The sequence below is a fragment of the Musca vetustissima genome, unplaced genomic scaffold (assembly GCF_032173495.1).
Source record: "Musca vetustissima isolate MV318-11 ecotype Yass unplaced genomic scaffold, APGP_CSIRO_Mvet_v1 utg15289, whole genome shotgun sequence".
Lineage (NCBI taxonomy): Eukaryota > Metazoa > Arthropoda > Insecta > Diptera > Muscidae > Musca > Musca vetustissima.
In genome coordinates this window covers 7722-27656 of record NW_026882446.1, presented here as the reverse complement: position 1 = coordinate 27656, position 19935 = coordinate 7722, and the positions used below count along the sequence as shown (strand labels likewise).

At 35.3% G+C, this 19935-nt stretch overlaps 1 protein-coding gene across 1 annotated transcript; it reads right to left on the bottom strand.

The window, feature by feature from the left end:
• Window positions 1-267: 267 nt before the first annotated feature.
• Window positions 268-863, bottom strand: LOC133328845 (ubiquitin-ribosomal protein eL40 fusion protein-like). Its single transcript, XM_061537352.1, has one exon. The coding sequence runs from the start codon at window positions 821-823 to the stop codon at window positions 437-439; it is 387 nt and encodes a 128-aa protein (XP_061393336.1). The 5' UTR covers window positions 824-863; the 3' UTR covers window positions 268-436.
• Between the last annotated feature and the right edge of the window lie 19072 nt (window positions 864-19935).

Below are 19935 nucleotides of genomic sequence, written 5' to 3'. Positions count from 1 at the left end.
GATGGTAAGTCTACCTGTAGCCCAAAGTGTTGAAGAAAACCAATGGGCAAACATTTCTTGCCGTCCTTTGTAGTTGGAAATTCCCCAAACCATATTTTACATGAAGACTTGGATCTTAAGGCATATAAAATTTAGTTAGCACAAGATTATCAATAAAGTCATGCCTTTGCTTATTGGACTCTTGAAGAAAATGATCCGAAATTCAACCGAAAATGATCTCCATTGATGATGTTCAAGATCTTGGATCATGGATCGGGACCGATGTTATTTATTTGTAGGTTGAGTACAAAGAATTAATTATTAATTCTAAAGCACTAACTTAAAATTTATACATAGAAAAAAGAAAAAGGGAGCCAAGATGATAGCCGCTCCCAGAGCATTTGAAATAGCGACAACAATAACATATTGGTCGTCGTCCACGTACGGGTGTAATAATCTACTTCAACTTCTTCTTGGGACGCAAGTTGTTGGTGTGACCACACTTCTTCTTGCGGCAATTGGTAGCACGAGGATGGAGACGAGCATAGCACTTACGGCAGAATATCTTATCGCAGTTGTATTTTTGGGCCAAAATACGCAATGAAGGTTCAATGATACCACCACGAAGACGGAGTACCAAATGCAAGGTGGATTCCTTTTGGATGTTGTAGTCGGACAAGGTACGACCATCTTCCAATTGTTTACCAGCGAAGATCAAACGTTGTTGATCTGGGGGGATACCTTCTTTGTCTTGGATCTTGGCTTTGACATTTTCAATGGTGTCGGAAGGTTCGACCTCCAAAGTGATGGTCTTACCGGTGAGGGTCTTGACGAAGATCTGCATTTTTCTTTAGAAACGTGCAGTCAAATGCTCATTTACATGTTAAAAATTTGTTGGGTTAATCTTTTATATCCAAAATTCATCAAAAACAAAACAACAATCCAGCCACATTTATTTCCAATTACAACATTTGCAAATGATGTGTTTCTTCCTATATTCTTTGACAGTTTACATTTCAATATGGCTGCATATGTTCACTCTCAAACCGCTAACGGCTGCATAAATCATTTCAACAAGGGTCATCATCGTCATCATCAGTTACAACGTCAACAACATCGTCGTAATTTGCAATGGCATTTTATATTGTAACCCCCAATCCGTTGGTCATACGCATGAAAATTGATTTTGTCATTAGAATTTAAGTTGAAGTTGAATAAACATCCCCCTTCCCTCTGCCCTCTGGGCTATATCCGTTTGTGACATTTAATAATGTTACCATTTTTTCGGTTTGGCGAAGTATTTTTTTTCTTTTGGAGCGCAGCAGCAGCAGGATGTTCAAGTTGTGATGGCCCACGGCCAGTTAATACCAAACCAGTAAGGCACCACCGCCACTACCACTCCACCGATCAATTTACTGTTCAGAGATCAAAAGAAGTTATGCAGAAAAATTAATCATGTCCTTGAGGCGTTTTGTAAAAATTATTTTCAGTTATTTCTTTTTTTTTCTGGAAAAAGTTAATAATGAATGAATGAGCGAACAAATGTCGTTGTAACCAACATTTTGTGGAATGAAATTGTTTTTAGAAAATATTCTGTGGGGATGCTACGCTCTGTTAATGATGCGAAAAAGACCGGATATTATGCGGAGATGTTGGCAGATTTGTTGGGTGATTAAGGAGATTGTTCGGCATACATACATGTGTGCGCATTGACAGACATATGACCGCGGGTGGTTTGATTAACTTGGGGGAGGAGACTTACGATTTTGTTTGACAAATTAGTTTCATTTAGAAAACTAATTTAAATAGATTTTTTTGGGGTGATGTTGGAGGTTGAGTGCTGAGAGACAGGAGTGACTAAATCCTTTATATGGAATGTATTTTATGGGGTCTTCAATAAAAATCTTGAGGGGTCTAAATATTATTATAAATATTGTACTCAATTTGTTAATAAAATTTTGTACCGAAATTTCGATCGTTATAAACTTCTAAATTTATTTGCCAATTTATAACCTAATCGAAATCGATTCCTAATAAATTCGTTTTAAATTTCAATTAAAATTTAAATTAAATTCCCGCACAAAATTTACATTCACACAAAAGAACAACAAGTTAACTTTCAATACATATTATTTGCTTGTCATATAAATCACATTTGTGACATTTTTTATTGGAGCCCATTCAAAATATATTCCCCTTGTTTTTTGTTCGAATGACAATAATCGTCAACATCATCTGGACGTAATTTATTTGAATTTAAAGAATAAAATGACAATAAATTTTAAGTTAAGCGTTTTTGTTTTAGAAAATGAAAAATAACAACAAAGGCAATAACAATAATATCTCGTTTGTGATTCCTGTCTAATATTATGGCTAATAAAAATTCCCCAAAAAAGAGAGAAAACCTTGACTGATACAAATCCTTCAATTAAAATCCGTAACAGAGGCTGGGAAAGAAACTAATACAAATAGTGTTTGCATCCTACACTACATTGTGGCAAGTATTTTTATATCCTAGTTATACCCTTCACCACACTGTGGTACAGGATATTATGTCTTTGTGCATATGTTTGTAACAGGCAAAAGGAAACGACCCATAGTTCCTTTTGAGAATATGCATAGAATTACTTTCTGAGTCGATTTATCCATGTCCGTCCGTCTGTTGGTGTTAAATTGTAAACAAAGTACAGCTCGAATTTATAAATCGATTTGGATGAAATTTGGCACAGCTCATTTGTTTGGCCCAAGGACTAACCATATTGAAGTTGGGAAAAATCGGTTCAGATTTAGATATAGCTCCCATATATATTTTCGTCCGATTTAAGGTAAATGGTGTACCAAAGCCCCTATATATCTGTCGATTTGCACCAAATTTGGCATAACGTACTGAATAGAGCCTAGAGTGATGTCTGTTAAGTTTCGATAAAATCGGTCCATATTTAGATATAGCTCCGATATATAGTTTCGTCTGATTTAATGTAAATGGAGCACCTTGCATAGGGTGCTAAATTGTCTTAGTGTTTCGAAAAAATCGGGTTAGATAAAGACATAGCTCCCATATATATTTTCGTCCAATTTAAGATAAATGGGGCACCAAAGTCCCTATATGTCTTTCGATTTACATGAAATTTGGCATAGGGTACTGAATTAGGTCCAGAATGATGTGTGCTATGTTTCGAAAAAATCGTTTCAGGTTTAGATATAGCTCCCGTATATAGTTTCGTCCGATTATATGAAAATGGTGCACCAAAATCCCTATATAACTTTCGATTTGCACGAAATTTGGCACAGCGTAATGAATAATGTCTAGAATGATGTGTGCAAAGTTTCGTGAAAATCGGTTCACATTTAGATATAGCTCCCATATACAGTTTCGTCTGATTTTATGTGAATTATGCGTTAAAGTCCCTATATTTCTTTCGATTTGCCCGAAATTTGCCATAGGGTACTGAATTAGGTGAAGAATGATGTGTCCTAAGTTTCGTGAAAATCGGTTAAGATTTAGTTATAGGTCCCATATATATTTTCGTCCTATTTAATGTAAATTTATTGACACAACGTACTGAAATTAGTATTCCTTCGAAAAGGCGACGTTTGTTGGGATACATATGATGAATGTAGGGGAGACTGGGGCACCTTCGGCACTTTTTTTTAGAGCTCTATATCTCAGTACTTATTCAACATATATAACAACGTTATGGCTGATTATTGTCCTCAGACACTTAATTATAAAAAATAGTACCAAAAAGATATACAAAAATAGTATTAGTTAAAAAAATTTACAGTTTTGTAAAAAAAGTCAAATACGCCGAATGTGCCCCAACCCGGGGTAGCTTCGGCATTTGATGGGGCACATTCGGCAACATAGTCATAGCCGGGTAACTGTCATCGCTATCAGTCTGGTTGAAATTCTGATCCTCTAAAGGCTCTATTTGGTTTTAATACGCCACACAATGTTTGAATTATAGGGCTTTATTTTCTAACGGCGTACGTTTACATCTCAAGCTCGCACACAACATCAGAAATAAGGGTTTTCTATCGCATTTTCGTCAATACAAGTGCATTTGATATTATATATGCAATTTCGGACCATATTAAAGGATTAGTTTTAAAGACAAACTCAAAAACATTTTAAGGAAATAATATTGCACAATCTGCATATAGCCGAATGTGCCCCACTTTAAAATGCCGAATGTACCCCGAATGTACTTTTTATAGTTTTTTCATTTTTTTCGATCAGTTTTTAAAAACATTATATTTTTAAACATTTCTATAATAATACACATCGTAGTTAACTACTTTTTAATACTATTGTCTTAAAAATTTAAAAAGTTTTATACGCGAAATACTTACGAAGTGGAATTGAAATATTACAGAAACATCTATAAAAATATAAAAACCCATGTATCTAAATAAGTTTATTAGCTAGAAATTTCAAACTTTGTGTCAGTTATTTATTTCGATATTCGATACCTATGTATCGAAACTAGTGATGTACGGTGAGAGCTTCATATCGAAAACGCGATTGCCGAAGGTGCCCCGATGCCGAAGGTGCCCCAGTCTCCCCTACCCAAAGTGGTGATGGGTATCATATAGTCGGTCCAGTACGACTTTACTACTTTCCTTACTGGTTTTAAAATATTTTATATATTCATCCTAAAATATGGTTCCTATATACTGGTATCTCCAACATTCGGAAGTTCGAATATTTCTCATACGCTTCTTTAACAGAATTGGCAATACAGAATATATGAATCGTTGATTTTCAAAGTGGTTTATGTCCATTTTAAGTTCTGATACACATCTTGCATTCCAAATTCTTGGATGATGAAGACATCAACAGAGAAAATGTTTTATATAGACCCATGTTTTGATATAGCATCACCCCTTTCAGATATTTTGATGTTCGTAGCCGCATTTTCCATCCGATAAGGCTGTAATTTAATATTTTAGGATTTTCCAAATAAAATCTATTCACTATAGGTCCATATTCTAAAATAGAATAGAATCTATATACATACATAGATATAGGTTCATGTTTTTATATAGGCCCACTATAGACCCAGTCGCAATAAATTCCCGACTGATTTTATTTATTTAGAATGACCTTCTATTTCTAAAGGATAGAAAAAATTAAACCACTTTAAATATTACTCTAGTCCTCTTCATACACGTGGTGCGTAAAGAATAGATTTTAAACGATCGTAAAGTCAATGGATATGAATGTGTAATCAGGCGGAAATGGACGCGATGGGAGACCTATACTAAGAACCACTTCGGTTGGTATATATGGCTACGATATTTGAAATTCAAATGAAATGTTTTTGTGCAATGTATAATACTCAAATTCAACATATAAGTACTAAAATCAAAAAATGCTGCCTAGACCATCAACAAATTTAAAATGGGGTGGGGTCCATGTAATAGTCCAGAGCCATGTAATAGCATAGACCCGCATGAACACATATGTTAAAATTATTTTCAGAACATGGTCCTATATTAAAAAATTTCCGGGTCGAAACATGTACTTGTACCAAAACAAGTTGTGGAAATATATTTTCTATTCCGAGAAATCTGGAATGCCAAACTGAAAATGGACAGGAGCATTTATATGGGAGCTTTGTCAACATATTAACCAATTTCAAACATTTTCTGTAAAATTATTTAAAAAAACTGCATTTACGATAAGCAAATGCCTATGTCAAAACAAGTTGTTGCCACTCTAAAAAAATCCTGGAATGCTAAATTACAGGTACTTTGGACGGAAAATTAGGCTTAAACCTTCAAAATACCACCGATAACATGGGAGCTTTATATCAAGGTTTATGTTGTTTATCACATTCAAGGGCCACGGAATGCTAGAAAATTTTTAAAATACCGAAAATTGAATGGGCTATTTATATGGAGGTTAGATCAAAATATAGGCCATACGTTGAAAATGTTCCGTATAGATGTATGTCAAGAACTCCGATTGTTGTTATTTTAAAATCTTCAGTATGAAAATTCGACTTAAAACCTCAAAGTACGGAAAATGTTCAAAATATGATTGAGGCCTTTAAAAGGGGGTTGTGTTGCCAGGACATTACTGAATTGTCCAGCTTTTTCGGTTTTTGTCCCGTTTCAAGCTAAAATTCAATTTGTCTAGCTAAATTTAAATATTTAGTTCACTGAAAAAATGTATGTCATGTACATTTTTATACTCTCCACCATAAGGTGGTATTATTCCGTTACAAAACATAGATATATCCCCAGAGACCCCATGATCACATTAAAATGTCAAATGTTGCACATAAATTGCTCCTACTTCTAAGATGTTTGCTACAAAAATTAAATAAATTGGCCTAATTTGTATACCCTCCACCAAAAGTTGGAGTGTATATTAATTTAGCAACACATCGAAATATTCGCCGAAGACCCCATAAACTATACACATAAATTCTTGATCAGAATAAAATTCTACGTCGATTTATGCATATCCTTCTGTCTGTTGAAATTTCGATAAAGATCACAATGTTCGAGGTAGAGTTCTGAAATTGTGCACTGGCATTGGTATGACTCCTTGGATGGTTCTAATTGTAAATGGGGAATTGGGTAATTGTAATGGGATACCCTAAATACTCGATACTAATTTTGTTTATAAGTCAGCTATCCAGAGACGTATAAATAAATTTGCAAGGTATAGGTCCACTTAAAAGTAAACTGTTAACCATTTTTTTTTTTTTTTTTGGATTACATATGTTAAGAGCTGATTATGGTCGACACATATCAAAAGAAAAATCTAAAAAATTACTGAATCTCCCGAATGCAAGGCTGTAGCGAGATCAAATGTTGTTCACAGAAATTAGTTCTATTATCATGGCTAAAAATTCGGCCCACAAAGGGTTACAGAATTTTAAATGCTCCCCACGTGGTGGAGGGTATAAAAATGTATGTCTGGTCAAATTTAATAACGTTTTTATTACTTGTTTAAGCAATCTTTCTAACCGAGGTTACTATATTTTGGCACTACAAAGTATCTACTCCAATTTCCAACCTGAATGGCTGTAGTTTGGTACTTCGTTTTTATACCCTACACAAATACGTTGTCAGGGTATTATAGATTTGTGCAGCCCCAAGAGTTTGTAACGCCGCGAAATATTGGTCCTAGACCCACTTTTAAGTATACCGATAGTCATATCTCGACTAGGTGAGTCAATCTAGCCATGTGTGTCCGTCCGTCTGTCCATTATATTTTTTAAACACGATACAGGTGACAGTTATGGACCAATCTTCACGAAATTTTGCATGTAGGATGGGTTCTGGCCAATGAAGACCCCTATTGTTATTGGTAAAGATCGGTTAATATCTAGGGGATGAAATGGACCAAATACTTAATTTGTATCGGTTTTTTGTTCGCTCTAGAAGCCGCAATTATGACTCAAACATCGCGAATGTTTACATAGAGAAGGGGATCGGGCCAAAGAATAAGCATGCCTGTTTAGCGGGTCAAATGAACCCTGACTTTTGTGTAAAAAATTACAAAATATTTACAGGTGCTTATGTATTCAGATATTATTTAATAACCCTTTACCACACTAGAGGGCTGAAATATAGCGCTGATCGCTTTAAAATGTTCCATGAAGTTCCAGTTATGGTCAAGGATAACGCCTACAATTTCGTTGACGATCAGATAATTATATTGAGATGAAGTGGACCGAAAACTTAATTTTTTTGTTTTGTCGAGTCGATCTATAGGCTTCAATGGGAACAAGAAGATCACAACACAAGGGAAGGGAATCTGGACAAGTAATTAGAAGGATTGTACTGAACATTAGTAATAAATGTCGGCCTCTAGTTGGTCCAGATGGTTCAAAATGCGCGAAATATTGCCCAAGCTCAGAATATAGATCCGCAGAAAGTTAGTTTTTCGTGGAAGTTGTGTAGGGTATCATATGGTCGGCCCCGTCCGATTATACTGCTCCGCTCACTGGTTTTCTAATAGCAATAGTCCCCATATGAAATCCTCAAATGGTTTTAAGTATTTGAAATGTCTAACATATGGTGGAGGCGATGGAGTGGATACAAACCAGTAAAAACTGCAAAGGTCGCTGCAAAAAATTCACCAGTCCATTCATTATTGCTCTTAGACCATGAAATCCATATATATCTTGAAATTACCTATTTAAATTCCCAAACTACACGTTTTAAAATCCTACCATGTATGAAATCAAGTAGGGTATCACGATGTCCATCCTTTATTTCTCTGAAAATGACAATGTTCAATACAATGCGGTAATAATGTTTGATTTGATTTCTTTCCTTTTGTATTTTGGTTGCAATATTGAGATTTATTGATGGGACATCTAACATAAAACCATTTAAAATTACAGATACATATCAAATACAAAAAATGTTATATTCAGCTTCTTTTTCCTATCAAACATCATTTAAAATATTTTATTTGGAATAGCTGACAATAAATTGTATCAAGCAAATGATGTCAACATTGTTATTTGTTCGAGAATTGAAATGTAGGAGAGTGGCATTGTGGGCTCCGCATTGAATTATGTTGCTATCGGAAACTTTGTGTGTATGTGTGTGGGTTTCTTTTTTTGCTAGAAAGTGACAGATGCTACTGTGGGGATATGTGATTGTTTTTTTTTTTTTTTGCGGCAATAAACGGTAGTCGTAGCCTTTACTTGTGTCACATAAATCACATCGGGCAGATCAAAGAACATACCATGAAATAAATTTATTTCAAATCAAATTCTGGGAAACTAAAATAAAGGCTTTTTCCTTAACAAATAAAACTGTTATACAGGTATAATAAATTATAGGATTTTTTATAAGATTGATATTTCCCAATATTTTATCATTCTGCGAAACAAAAATGTCCCATGATGACCCTAAACCTTAACTCTAACCTTCTGATATTCCTTTGCTAATAAATCTTGACAATTTGAATCAATCATTTGGCGATAACATGTCTTTGCCATAACTCAAATATTAATTATCATAATTGATTTTTCGATATCGGAAGTTTTTTTGATGATGGATATAATGCAAAACACAACAAATTCCAAAAAGCGAATAATTAACTCAACAAATTTATATTTTTGGAATTTCGAATTGAAATTTACTTTAGCAAAAAATCATCATGACTGATTATCTACATTAAGTGCATCAGTCATGCCATGTTGTTTATGTACTTGAAATTTGAAACCTTCGCTCTAAAAAATCAAAGAGACTTGGTCATATAACCAACCACATCATTAATCACTAACAACAATCACACACTCCGACCACCACCCTGACCATCTGCTCAAATGACATAGTAATCCATCTTTGTGACTATGGCCAACAGAGAATTCAAACTGACAAAACTCATTTAAAATCAATTCTTCATTAAATTTAACTATTTGGACACACTCACATGAGCACATGGCGAGAAAAAAGGCAACCGCCGATAGGTTGTAGAGTCATTTGGTTTCATTGAAATAATTCATCAAACACAGCAAGCAAACAAATGTCGATGGCCCAGTTGGTGTCAGTGCCATTCGGGGAAATATTTTGCGTAGTAAATGTGACTTGTAATGTGGACGGAATTTAAAGTAAAGAAAACGAAATCAAAATATTTTTCATCTCATCGAAAGAAAATATTTTAAAATGTCTAAAATGTACGAAATCGAGCCAGAAAACATTTCAGATTTTGGCAATTTAAAAACATATAAAATAAAGGGATACTCGCAATTCGATGGAACAAATATACAAAATTTTGTGAATAATTAAAATTGTATTTAAGTCCATTCCAGAACAAACATTAAATAATTTAACCAGTGCAAAAGGATTAAATTACAAGTAACAAGTAAAAAAGTCGTTACGTTTGGTCGTGACGAAGCATGCGGTGTAGATTAAAATTAACTGTAATCGTTCGGAACCTTATAAATATGACGGGATATGACATGGTAAATTTTTGGTAGAAAGATTTAAAATCCCATGAGAACCAATACGACTAAAAACTTACATATAATCTCCAAAATACCGAATAATGAAACAATGCACAAACTCCCCAATATAACGAAATTTGAGAGGGACTCTTATATAAGGATTATCCAAAAATATGAACCAATGTTGATACTTTTTGGTAGAAAGATTTGCTTCGACCCTAGGTAATATTTAAAATTTGTTGTGTTCGGCTTACAATTGTGGCCCCTAGAACGACAAGAAACCCGGACGAAAATAAAGTTTTGAACCATTTTATCTAATAACCAGTAAGGAAAGAAGTAAAATAGGACGGGCCGACTATATGATACCCTTTACCACTTTGGCTATATTCAACAGATGCATCCTAACAGACCTCGCATTTTTGAATGCCCATTGACATGAAAGTGAACTACTACCTGCTGACAAAATATATATGTAAATATTTTGTCTGCAAGTAGGCCAAGTTCGACGATGAGCTATATCGGCCCACGCATAGACATCTAAGGGTACCCCCTAATTTCGGGTTCTTAAATTTCGTCTAAATTTGGTATCAATTGGGTTCTTAAGAGCGCTTTTCAACCTAATTCGGTGAAATTTGGTATAATGGATTCTTCTTTGGTACATCAATACACACATGTTTTCGATAAGCTATGCCAAAGTACACCTAATTAGGGCAGATTTAGATTCGTTTGGAAAATTATGAAAATCGATTTAAATCAAACTATCCATGATGCTACAACACAGAATCGGACGAAAATATATATGGGAGCTATATCTAAATCTGAACCGATTTTTCCAAATTTCAATAGGGTTCGTCCCTGGCCCAAACAAATGAGCTGTACCAAATATCATCGGATAATAAATGCGACCTGCACTTTGTTTACAATTTAACATGGACAGACGGATGGACGGACAGACGGATTCTATGCATATTATCAAAAGGAACATGGGTCTATCTGGTTTCCTTTTGCCGTTTCAATTCAGTACGCTATGCCAAATTTCATGCAAATCGAAGGATAAATAGGGAGCTATATATATTTTCAATCGAAACTGTATATGGGATCTATATCTAAATCTGAACAGATTTTCAGGAAACTTAGCACACGACATTCTAGACTTAATTCAGTACGCTATACAAGATTTGCAAATCGAAAGATATATAGGGACTTCGGTGCACTATTTACCTTAAATCGGACAAAATTATATATCTAAATCTGAACCGATTGTTACCTATTTCAATAGGGTTCGTCGGAGGGAGGGACGGACATGCATATATCGACTCAGAAAGTGATTCTATGCATGGGTCTATTTCGATTCCTTTTGCCTGTTGCAAACATATGTACCACAGTGTGGTATAAACATTTTGGAATGAAGATTTTATTCACCAGAAATCCAGAATGCCGACTTGCAGCCACTTCAAAGTAACGAAGATGTCAAAAGATGGACGCACACCGTACATTTTTGGCAAAGATATTTTTCAAATTGCAGTCATTTTGGTGGGAAAAAGGTTATACAACCTTAAAAGTTTACCCGTATGTACTTTTATATGGGAGCTAAGTTTGATTTGAACCAAACTTTGCACAACCCATTGGTCCACTTCTTTAGGTACCTCCCCAACATATTTTAGTTAAAATTTCCAATATTTATAAATTCAATATCAGGCGAATGGAGTGTCAGATTTAAACCAAACTTTGTACAACCTATCTTTTCAAACCTAATCTGATTAATTCAACTTTACCCTATTGCATTTTTACGATTCACCCTATTGCATTCTTGAAAAATCATTATCAGCGTCTTCGAAACCTTTATATCCGATATTTATTAATTTCATAAACCCACTGCTCTAATTATAACCAAAAAACTGATCTCTGGCCCATAGTGCACCCCCTAATTATCATCTCAAGATCAACGAAAATTTTTGGCGACTTCCTTAACCATAATCGGAACTTCATATAAGATTTTAAAACGACAAGCGCAACATTTTGTCTTCTAGTGAGGTAACAGTAGTAGTAAGTAATATCATAACACATAGAAACATTTAATTATTTACGTAGGAATCTCGATCCGAGCACATACACAATTTGAATCAATTTAAAGGTCAGCCACTCCTCTGGCATATCCACTTCAACTTCTTGGGTCGATGTACTTCAGGAGGAAATATATACGCCCCTGAATGCAAATTTTGTGACCTGTAGAATGATCAGAAATACAGACAAAAATAAAGGTTTTTAGCCATTCCCCTCCCTACATATTTACCGAACATTACCTAAAACAATAGGGATATTCACTGGCTGGAAACATACTTTCATTAAAAATTTCGTGGCGATTGGCCCATACTGTTTTTATACCCTTCACCACACTGTGGTACAGGGTATTATGTCTTTGTGCATATGTATGTAACAGGCACAAGGAAACCAAAGACCATACATATCATTCGATTTGCACGAAATCTGGTATAGCGTACTAAATTGGGTAAAGTTTCGTAAATGTGTGTAAAGTTTCGTCGGATTTCATGTAAATGGTGTACCAAGGTCCCTATATATCTTCCGATTTGCACGAAATTTGGCATGGCGTAATGAACTGAGTCTAGAATGATGTGTGTAAAATTTCTTGGAAATTAGTTAAGATTTAGATATAGCTCCCACGTATATGTTCGACCGATTTAATTTAAATGGTGTACCAAAGTCCCTATATATCTTCCGATTTGCATGAAATTTGGCATATCGTACTGAATTGAGTCTAGAATGATGTGTGTAAAATTTCTTGGAAATTAGTTCAGATTTATATATAGCTCCCACATATATGTTCGACCGATTTAATGTAAATGGTGTACCAAAATCCCTATATATATCTCGATTTGCACGAAATTTGGCATAGCGTACTGAACTGAGACTAGAATGATGTGTATACATTTTCTTGAAAATCGGTTCAGATTTCTAAATATATATCTTAGATATGTTCAGTTTAATTTTCCGTATGTGGAAATTCTTTGCTCCGTTTTCCAACCTGAAGGTCCGTAATTTAAACAATAACAACCCACTACCACACAGAAATGTAGTCCTTATATAAAGACCATACCGATCCTATGACGACTTTATGCATAGAATCACAATCTGAGTCGATTTATACATGCCCGTCCGTGCGTTTATGTACAATTTTAAACAAAATACAGGCCGTTCTCAGTAATTTGGCTTAAGGGCGGTCCCACAATAGTTCACCCAAGCCCCAATTTTTTTACCGATTAGGAAATTTTGCATAGCGTACTGAAATTAGTGTAGAACATACGTTAAGTGTCGTAGCAAACAGTTCACATTTTTATATAGCTCCCATTTATTGTATATATTCCTCCGGTTATATACCGGAGGAATATATATGTCCGGCACAGCTCATTCATTTGGCCCAAGGACGAACCCTATTGAAATTGGGAAATATCGGTTCAGATTTAGATATAGCTCCCATATATATTTTCGTCCAATTTAATGTAAATGATGCACAAAAGTCCATAAATACCTTTCGATTTGTACGAAATTTAGCACAGCGTACTGAATTAAGCCTAGAATGATGTGTGCTAAGTTTCGTGCAAATCGGTTCAGATTTAGATATAGCTCCCATATATATTTTCGTCCGATTTTAGGTAATTGGTGCACCAAAGACCCTACATATCACTCGATTTGTACGAAATTTGGCACATCGTAATGAATTAGGTCTAAAATGAGGTGTGTTAAGTTTCCTGAAATCGGTTCAGATTTAGATATAGCTTCTATATGTGACCAAATGAAAATTAATATCGGTTGCAGAAAGACATGTTTATGGATACACTTTCATTTTACTGGTCCTTTAAAAATGCGACGTCTGCTAGGATTCATCTGTTGAACATACCCAAAGTGGTGAATGGTATCATATAGTCGGCCCCGTCCGACTTTACTAAATTCCTTACTGGTTTTAATCTAAATTGTCAGTTTATAGTCTACAACGTATGAAATTCTAAGACGATTTACTCGATTTAGCCATCAGTTGTAATCATTCTTCATTCGGAAGATATCGATATAAAAAACTAGAACGTTAGGCCTATTTCCTATATAAAAATACCTACCGATTTAGGTATAGTGGTACAACCCGAAAATGTTAGGTTCGAATTTGAGGCATAGCCCCTCATATAATGACAACTCCAAATGGTCGGTAATTCCAACTCGATGTAATCTATATTGATTACCCTTAGCTATGGCCCAAAATATAATAAAATTGTATTATTTTAAGGGTATTATACACGTGTTTCATGCTACCATGCGTTTTCAATGTCGGATAATAATTTGGGGTTTTAAGATTTAAGGGAAATATCCATTAAAATTGCTGAAATTTGTATTTCATGTACATTTTGGCTTACAAAATCGCTTAATATAATTGTCGTTATAGGTTACTTTTTGGTTGGTTTCATACACCGATTTACAAATGTCTGTCCGCCTGTCTTGACGCCTGGTGCGCACCATAACAATTTACCTCCCTCGCAAAGGGTGTTTTTTCTAAAAGTGACTTAAATAATCGGTTTAATTAACATTATATCCGAAACCCCTCTGATTAAAATATATACCATATAAAGCGAATAATAAAACATGTTTGTATTTCCGAAGTCCTCCGCTAACCATAGGCTAAGGATATATATCTATCCGCGACACCGACTGACAATTTTTCTCTCGTTTTTTTTTTAACTTTTTGAAGTTCTTAACCGAATTGGCTGTAATTTTATATTTCACATTCCGATGAGGTAACAAATCACTCTATACATAAGTTCGTACGAAGTTGTATACAGGAGTTATATCCACATCTGACCCATTACTTGAATCCCGTTGTACTGGGCTGTTCGGGCATGCTTAAATCCTTTGCCGGCACGTTTACAGATTACAGATCTGGACAGATTTCTGTGTCTTCGACCAATATTTTATGATTTAATTCATTTTGAGTCACAACTTGTAACTATCTTGGATTTATTTCGAAAGATGAACATCTTATCTCTATAGATAATATATTCTAAACAATAATTACTAGACGAAATATTTCATATTTTCAATTTCTAGCTGTAGCTGTAGGAAATTACTACTACTGGGAGATTTTCAACAATAATTTGAAATATTTTTTCTGTGAAATATGTGTTCACTTAAAAGTGGTACTTAACCACTTGTTATGAGCAATCAAAAGCAGAAAATGATTAAAACCGCACTCCGTGTGTACGAGTAGTTGTTGTTGTTGCTGTTTGGGGCTGTCAGTCATTAATTACATATTTTTAATTGTGGGTTATAATCCATTTTCTTGCTTTTTGCCAACGAACCAGCGAACATCGAACAAACAACAACATGAACGAAGGTGGTGGTTGTTGGTGGCGATGGTGATTTGTTGGTGCTGGCGATTGTGTTGTTGTCGGCTTATGGCATGCCAAACATTACAGACATGCAACCCATGTTCATCCAGCCAGCCAGCCAGGCTAGTTTCAACAAGGTAATCAACGCTCTAAGCTTACTCGCTGAAATGCATTCAGTTGCATGTCTGAATGCATTTCTTCTTCGTAATGTGGGGCTGAACAGCAAAGAACACAAAAACAACAACAACGGCAAAAAACAGACATTAATCATATAATTTATGATCCGAATTAATTTGTGTTTCAATGTATTAATTATAGGGGTAAGCGAGGCTTATTTAATTTATTGAATTCTTAAAACATCACATTTTAATCACAACAAGTTTCCAATTGAGATTATGCAAATGGCGACTGCTGCTTACGGCTATCGGGTATGAATATTTATTTAGCTACAAGGTGTAGAGTAGAGGTAATAAATTTTACTTTAGCCCTCATTAATATTTAGATATGGTTCTGTAGCAGTGACTTTCAATTAATTATCAGTAAATGAGTTTAAAATTGTAAAAAATAATAATTAATCATATTAGGAAGTCAACTGAGAGTGAGATATGGAGAAACAAGTGGTGAACTAAATTCGGATTTTATGGGTAGATAAACCTTGCAATGAGGCTATAAATCACAACTTTGTATTTTATAAAAAAATAATTTCTAGTGGTATACTATTTGGAAATGTATATTCCACAAATTCGCAAAAAAACGATTCTCCTTAAAAAATGTTCGTTACAAAATCTCCTTATTTTTGATGGCGGGCATGATAACTCCTGACTGGAACATCGGAATCCGAAAATTCCAACGGTGTTAGAAAGAGTACATGTCTGGCTCTCGTATGAACTAGGATTATTGACTTCGCTCTAAAATTAACAAAATGGCGGACCATTGAAAAAAATATTTTTGGAAACTCGCCGATTTTTGACCAAAAACGAAGTTAAAAAATAAGGAAGGTATTCTAGGTATTCTTTTTCCAATGGAAGAGCTGCATGTATTCTTTTTCCCTTGAAGGAGCTGCAGATATTCTGCTTCCTTTGAAAAAGCTGGAGGTATTCTTCTTCCTATAGGAAAGCTGGATGTATTTTTCTTCATATAAGAGAGTTCAAGTTATTCTTTTTCCTGTGAAAGTGCTGCAGGTATTTTTATACCCTTCACCACACTGTGGTACAGGGTATTATGTCTTTGTGCATATGTTTGTAACAGGCAAAAGGAAACGAGATAGACACATGGTTCCTTTTGAGAATATGCATAGAATCACTTTTTAAGTCGATTTATGCATGTCCGTCCGTCCGTCCGTCCGTCTGTCCGTCTGTCCGTCTGTCCGTCTGTCCGTCTGTCTGTCCATGTTAAATTGTAAACAAAGTACAGGTCGCATTTATGATCCGAATTGGATGAAATTTGGCATAGGTCACTTATTCGGCCTAAGGACGAACCCTATTGAAATTGGGAAAAATCGGTTCAGATTTAGATATAGCTCCCATATATATATTTAACCGATTTAATGTAAACGGTCCCTATATATCTTTCGATTTGCACGAAATTTGGTACAGCCTAATCATTTAGGTCTAGAATGATGTCTGCCAAGTTTCATGAAAATCGGTCCAGATTTAGATATAGCTCCCATATATAGTTTCGTCCGACTTCATGTAAATGGTGCCCCAAAGTCCCTATGTATCTTTCGATTTGCACGAAATTTGGTACAGCCTAATCATTTCGGTCTAGAATGATGTCTGCCAAGTTTCGTGAAAATCGGTCCAGATTTAGATATAGCTCCCATATATAGTTTCGTCCGATTTCATGTAAATGGTGCCCCAAAGTCCCTATATATCTTTCGATTTGCACGAAATTTGGCATAACGTACTGAATTGAGCCTAGAGTGATGTCTGTCAAGTTTTGAGAAAATCGGTTCAGATTTAGATATAGCTCCCATATATAGTTTCGTCCGATTTTATGTAAATGGTGCCCCAAAGTACCTATATATCTTTCGATTTGCACGAAATTTGGCATAACGTACTGAAGTGATCCTAGAGTGATGTCTGCCGAGTTTTGAGAAAATCGGTTCAGATTTAGATATACCTCCCATATATAGTTTCCTCCGATTTCATGTAAATGGTGCCCCAAAGTCCCTATATATCTTTCGAATTGCACGAAATTTGGCATAACGTACTGATTTGAGCCTAGAGTGATGTCTGCCAAGTTTTGAAAAAAACGGTTCAGATTTAGATATAGCTCCCATATATAGTTTCGTCCGATTTCATGTAAATGGTGCCCCAAAGTACCTATATATCTTTCGATTTGCACGAAATTTGGCATAACGTACTGAATTGATCCTAGAGTGATGTCTGCCGAGTTTTGAGGAAATCGGTTCAGATTTAGATATACCTCCCATATACAGTTTCCTCCGATTTCATGTAAATGGTGCCCCAAAGTCCCTATATATCTTTCGATTTGCACGAAATTTGGCATATCGTACTGAATTAAGCCTAGAGTGATGTCTGCCAAGTTTCGTGAAAATCGGTCCTGATTTAGATATAGCTCCCATATATAGTTTCGTCCGATTTCATGTAAATGGTGCCCCAAAGTCCCTATATATCTTTCGATTTGCACGAAATTTGGCATAACGTACTGACTTGAGCCTAGAGTGATGTCTCTCTGTCTGTCTGGTGTTCGTCCGATTTTATGTAAATGGTGCCCCGAAGTCCCTATATATCTTTCGATTTGCACGAAATTTGGCATAACGTACTGAATTGAGCCTAGAGTGATGTCTGCCAAGTTTTGAGAAAATCGGTTCAGATTTAGATATAGCTCCCATATATAGTTTCGTCCGATTTCATGTAAATGGTGCCCCAAAGTCCCTATATATCTTTCGATTTCCACGAAATTTGGCATATCGTACTGAATTAAGCCTAGAGTGATGTCTGCCAAGTTTCGAGAAAATCGGTCCAGATTTAGATATAGCTTCCATATATAGTTTCGTCCGATTTCATGTAAATGGTGCCACAAAGTACTTATATATCTTTCGATTTCCACGATATTTGGCAATTTGCTAAGTTTCGTGAAAATCATATATAGTTTCGTCCGATTTCATATAAATGGTGCACCAAAGTCCCTATATATCCTTCGATTTGCACGAAATTTGGCATAACGTACTGAATTGAGCCTAGAGTGATGTCTGCCAAGTTTCGAGAAAATCGGTCTATATAGCTCCCATATATATTTCATGTTAATAGTCCTGTTTAATATACCCATAGTGGTGAAGGGTATCATATAGTCGGCCCCGTCCGACTTTACTACTTTCCTTACTGGTTCTTCCTGCGGAAGAGCTGTTCTTCATCCTATGGGGGAGCTGCAGGTATTAAGCTTCCTTTGAAAGAGCTGCATCCTTTGAAAGGGCTGGAGTTATTTTCTTCATTTACATAAAATCGGACGAAAGTATATATGGGAGCTATATCTAAATATGGACCGCTTTTCAGGAAATTTAACGCACATCATTCTAGTCTCAATTCAGTACGTTATGCCAAATTTCGTGCAAATAGAAATATATATAGGGACTTTGAGGCACCATTTACATGAAATCGGACGAAACTATATATGGGAGCTATATCTAAATCTGGACCGATTTTCACGAAACTTGGCAGGCATCATTCTAAGCTCAATTCAGTACGTTGTGCAAAATATCGTGCAAATCGAAGGATATATAGGGACATTGAGGGCACCATTTATATGAAATCGGACAAAACTATATATGGGAGCTATATCTAAATCTGGACCGATTTCTTGGCAGACATCACTCTAGGCTTAACGTAGTACCGGTAGTACAAAATGAAAAAAATCGCTGTTGCGAACATAAGTTTACTGTGAACAATTTTCATTTCGGGGGGGCCCGGGCCGCCCCCCTGCTTACGTCCCTGCTATGCATATTCTCAAAAGGAACCATGTGTCTATCTCGTTTCTTTTTGCCTGTTACAAACATATGCACAAAGACATAATACCCTGTACCACAGTGTGGTGAAGGGTATAAATATTCTTTAAAAAATCCACGCCTAGTGATGGCCCTTAAAAATATTCTTTACAAAATCCACACCTTTTGGTGGCCCTTAAAAAATATTCTGTAAAAAATCCACACCTTTTGATGACCCTTAAATATATTCCTTAAAAAATCCACGCCTTGTGATGGTCCTTAAAAATTCCATGCCTGTAATGGCCGAATTCTTTAAAAAAAGCCACATCTTCTTGGATGGTCTTTGAAAAAATATTCGTTAAAAATAAATGTCTTTAAAATGTCCTTAAAATATTCTCTCTTTCTTGAAATTCTCTTCAATGGAATTCCCAGTTAACTATTTCCAGCCATTATATTTCCTTGCTTAACCAGATATTTACCACAAAATGTTTATGCAAATTTCTTCGTTTGTTTCTGAAGGCAAATTACAGCCTTCCATGTTACTTGGCCCACAAATTTTTATGTTTTTTCATTGTTTCGTGACGAAACATAAAATTACAAACTTGCATAATGAAGATCTAAATGTTTTTAAAACGCATCCTACTTGAATTAAGAAACAAATAAATTGTATAGCATTACTGTCTCAAACCTAACA

Excerpts from the sequence above, each read along its gene's own strand:
- LOC133328845 (XM_061537352.1), bottom strand. The coding sequence starts at position 823 with ATGCAGATCTTCGTCAAGACCCTCACCGGTAAGACCATCACTTTGGAG.